The sequence below is a fragment of the Bidens hawaiensis genome, unplaced genomic scaffold, assembly GCF_021521415.1.
Source record: "Bidens hawaiensis isolate Kalapana, Puna unplaced genomic scaffold, B.hawaiensis_p1.1 tig00001336_1, whole genome shotgun sequence".
NCBI lineage: Eukaryota > Viridiplantae > Streptophyta > Magnoliopsida > Asterales > Asteraceae > Bidens > Bidens hawaiensis.
The window spans coordinates 4,047,088-4,049,641 of record NW_027491075.1 but is presented as its reverse complement, the minus strand read 5'-3'; the positions used below and the strand labels follow the sequence as shown (position 1 = coordinate 4,049,641).

The following is a 2,554-nucleotide window of genomic DNA, read 5'->3' as shown; positions in this document are numbered from 1 at the left end:
GAAACACCCATAGGCCTTGCCTCAAGTGTCTTCGCACGTATCACTGCCCCATGAAGTTCTGCTCCAGAAAATTTGGGACATGCCACGATCCCAGCAGGTTCTAATCCGATGGACCTAGGGCATGTCACAGCGCCAGGAGGTTCTAGATCTGGTAACCTCGGGCGAATTACGAAAGAAACTCGTCGGGCTCAATCAGAGTTAGGTCTGGAGGATGATTCCAACGAATCTGAGCAAGGAGGAACTCATCATCATAGTTCCAGAAGTAGGGGACCCTTATCTCCAGACGAGTGGTTCCTTCTCCAACAAGAAAAGGTGGTAGCAGAGTATGAGCGATGGGTGCGCGAATAGCGACTCTAAGCACGAACTCTTAATTACGAAGAGTCTCCTAGAAGGTCTCTCTCCCCTCCTTCAGCAGTAAGGAGGAGTCAGATCCGCCATAGTATTCAGGCGGAGAGAGATCCTAGAGAAATTCGAAGGCTGCGGGACCGTCCTCGTATGGTCATGCACATACCATCCTACCCAGACGATTACGATAGTTACAACCCGTCGTACCGTCCAGGTGACATCAGTTATTACACTGGTGATAGCCGCCTTCACTTACATGAGGAAACTAGCCATCCGCAGGAGGTTGTTCGCCAGGCGGGTTATCACAGTGATGCTGAGGAAGACTTTTCCAAGCCATATCGTCCGGCTGCTTTCGCTGAAAAATCGAAGTTTATCGCAAAAATTGCAACTGCCCCGTTCTCAGTCAACGCTAAGATCCCAACATCCGTAGGGAAATATGATGGGATGATAGATCCTAGTGATCACCTGCTGAATTTTGTGGCAGTAGGAGGATTCAGTGGTTGGACTCTTCCATACTGGTGCCACATGTTTGCACTAACCTTGACGGGAGCAGCACGAGAGTGGTTTGAAAAGCTGCCGGATGGACAGATAAAAAGCTGGGATGATTTTGTTGCAAAATTTTCACAACATTTTAGCCAGCAGAAAAAACACACCCGTGACCCATCCGAAACATTGGACGTTGTTAGACGGAACAATGAGTCTATCGAAGACTTCATTACCCGTTTTAACGAAAGCCTCAATATCGGTGGTGTAAGCGAGGATATGCTGCGAGGAGCTTTTTGGAAGTATGTGAAAAGCGACGAACTAATTTGGACGTTAACTAGGAGAGATGGTATGCCCAAGTCTTGGGATGAAATCACGACGGCAGCAAAATTGTTTGGACGGACCCAAAAGACTTTGGCAACCAACAATCGTAGGCAAAACTTAAAAGTTGAATTCCAGACTCCGCGGCCGAACAAGCAGGCGAAAGGAACCATTTGGTCTAGCCTACAGCCGTCCGCGGAAGCATCCAAATCTTTCGATGCCAGATCTTTGATTGGCAACAAGAACAAAGCAGGCTCCTCAATTCGAGGCTCAAACAGTTGGACTCCACTTTCAAAAACTCCTGCTGAAATCCTCACTATGGAGAATATGAATTTCAAAAAGCCACAGCCACGTACAAGGAGATCATTCCTTAACGCCAAAAAGCACTGTTCGTTTCATGATGACATCGGTCATAATATAAACGAGTGTGTTGCTCTAAAAAAGGAGATTGAGGCGGCTGTGAAATCTGGAAAATTGGGACATTTGGTAAAAGGAGGAAAACCGGGGACTGGTAAAGCTCCCGCGCGAGATAAATAAGGCCTGCCTAAAAAGCAAGTCAAGGACTTAAACGTTCATACGATCCAAGGAGGACACAGGGTTGGGGGAAAAAGAAGAGAGTCCGATGACGAAGACTGGAAGAATGAGCCTGTGATTTTTCTGCGAGTCAAAGGAGGCCCTTGCAATAAGAATCCCTTGATTATCACTGCACTCTTCGGTCACTATCGCTCGCAATACGTTTTCTTCGACACCGGTAGCACGTCGGATATAATGTATGAGCAATGCTTTGAACAGCTAGATGAGGACGATAAGGAAAGATTGAAACCCATTCATGCTCCTGTATCGGGATTTGGAGGTGAGGTAATGCACCCGCGAGGGGTGATTTCCTTTCTAGTCACTCTAAGTGACGGAATTCACTCAAGAATCGAGGAGGTCGAATTTTTAGTTTTACCAGCAACATCGAAACATGACATCATGTTGGGGATAGAGCGATCAGTGATTTCAATGCCCATCCTTCCACATCACACGGTGCAGTTGGAGTTCAAACTCACACTGGTGTGGCTATCATTCATGTCAATCGCCTTTGCTTCGCGACAGAAAGCTCCAATCCAAGCAAAGTTCTAAAGCAAACACGGCGGACTGAACCCGAGATATGGGTATTGAACAAAAAATTCCCTGATCATACAGTCATAATTGGGCCCGCTATTTCAGAAATAGTGAGAACTTTCTTAAAGCAGTTGTTGACCATAAATATGGACATCTTCGCCTGGCAACCCGCAGACATGACTGGGGTCCCGCGGAGCATTGCGGAACACAAATTAAGGGTAAACCCAATGTTCACGCCGATTGTCCAGAAAAAGCGGAAGATGGGTCTGGAACAAACGAAAGCCATGAATGATCATGTACA

General features: G+C 46.8%; 1 protein-coding gene across 1 annotated transcript; it reads left to right on the top strand.

The window, feature by feature from the left end:
* Window positions 1–501: 501 nt before the first annotated feature.
* On the top strand, window positions 502–1,686 carry LOC143571840 (uncharacterized). Its single transcript, XM_077057169.1, has one exon. The coding sequence runs from the start codon at window positions 502–504 to the stop codon at window positions 1,684–1,686; it is 1,185 nt and encodes a 394-aa protein (XP_076913284.1).
* The last annotated feature ends 868 nt before the right edge of the window (window positions 1,687–2,554 follow it).

Excerpts from the sequence above, each read along its gene's own strand:
- LOC143571840 (XM_077057169.1), top strand. The coding sequence starts at position 502 with ATGCACATACCATCCTACCCAGACGATTACGATAGTTACAACCCGTCG.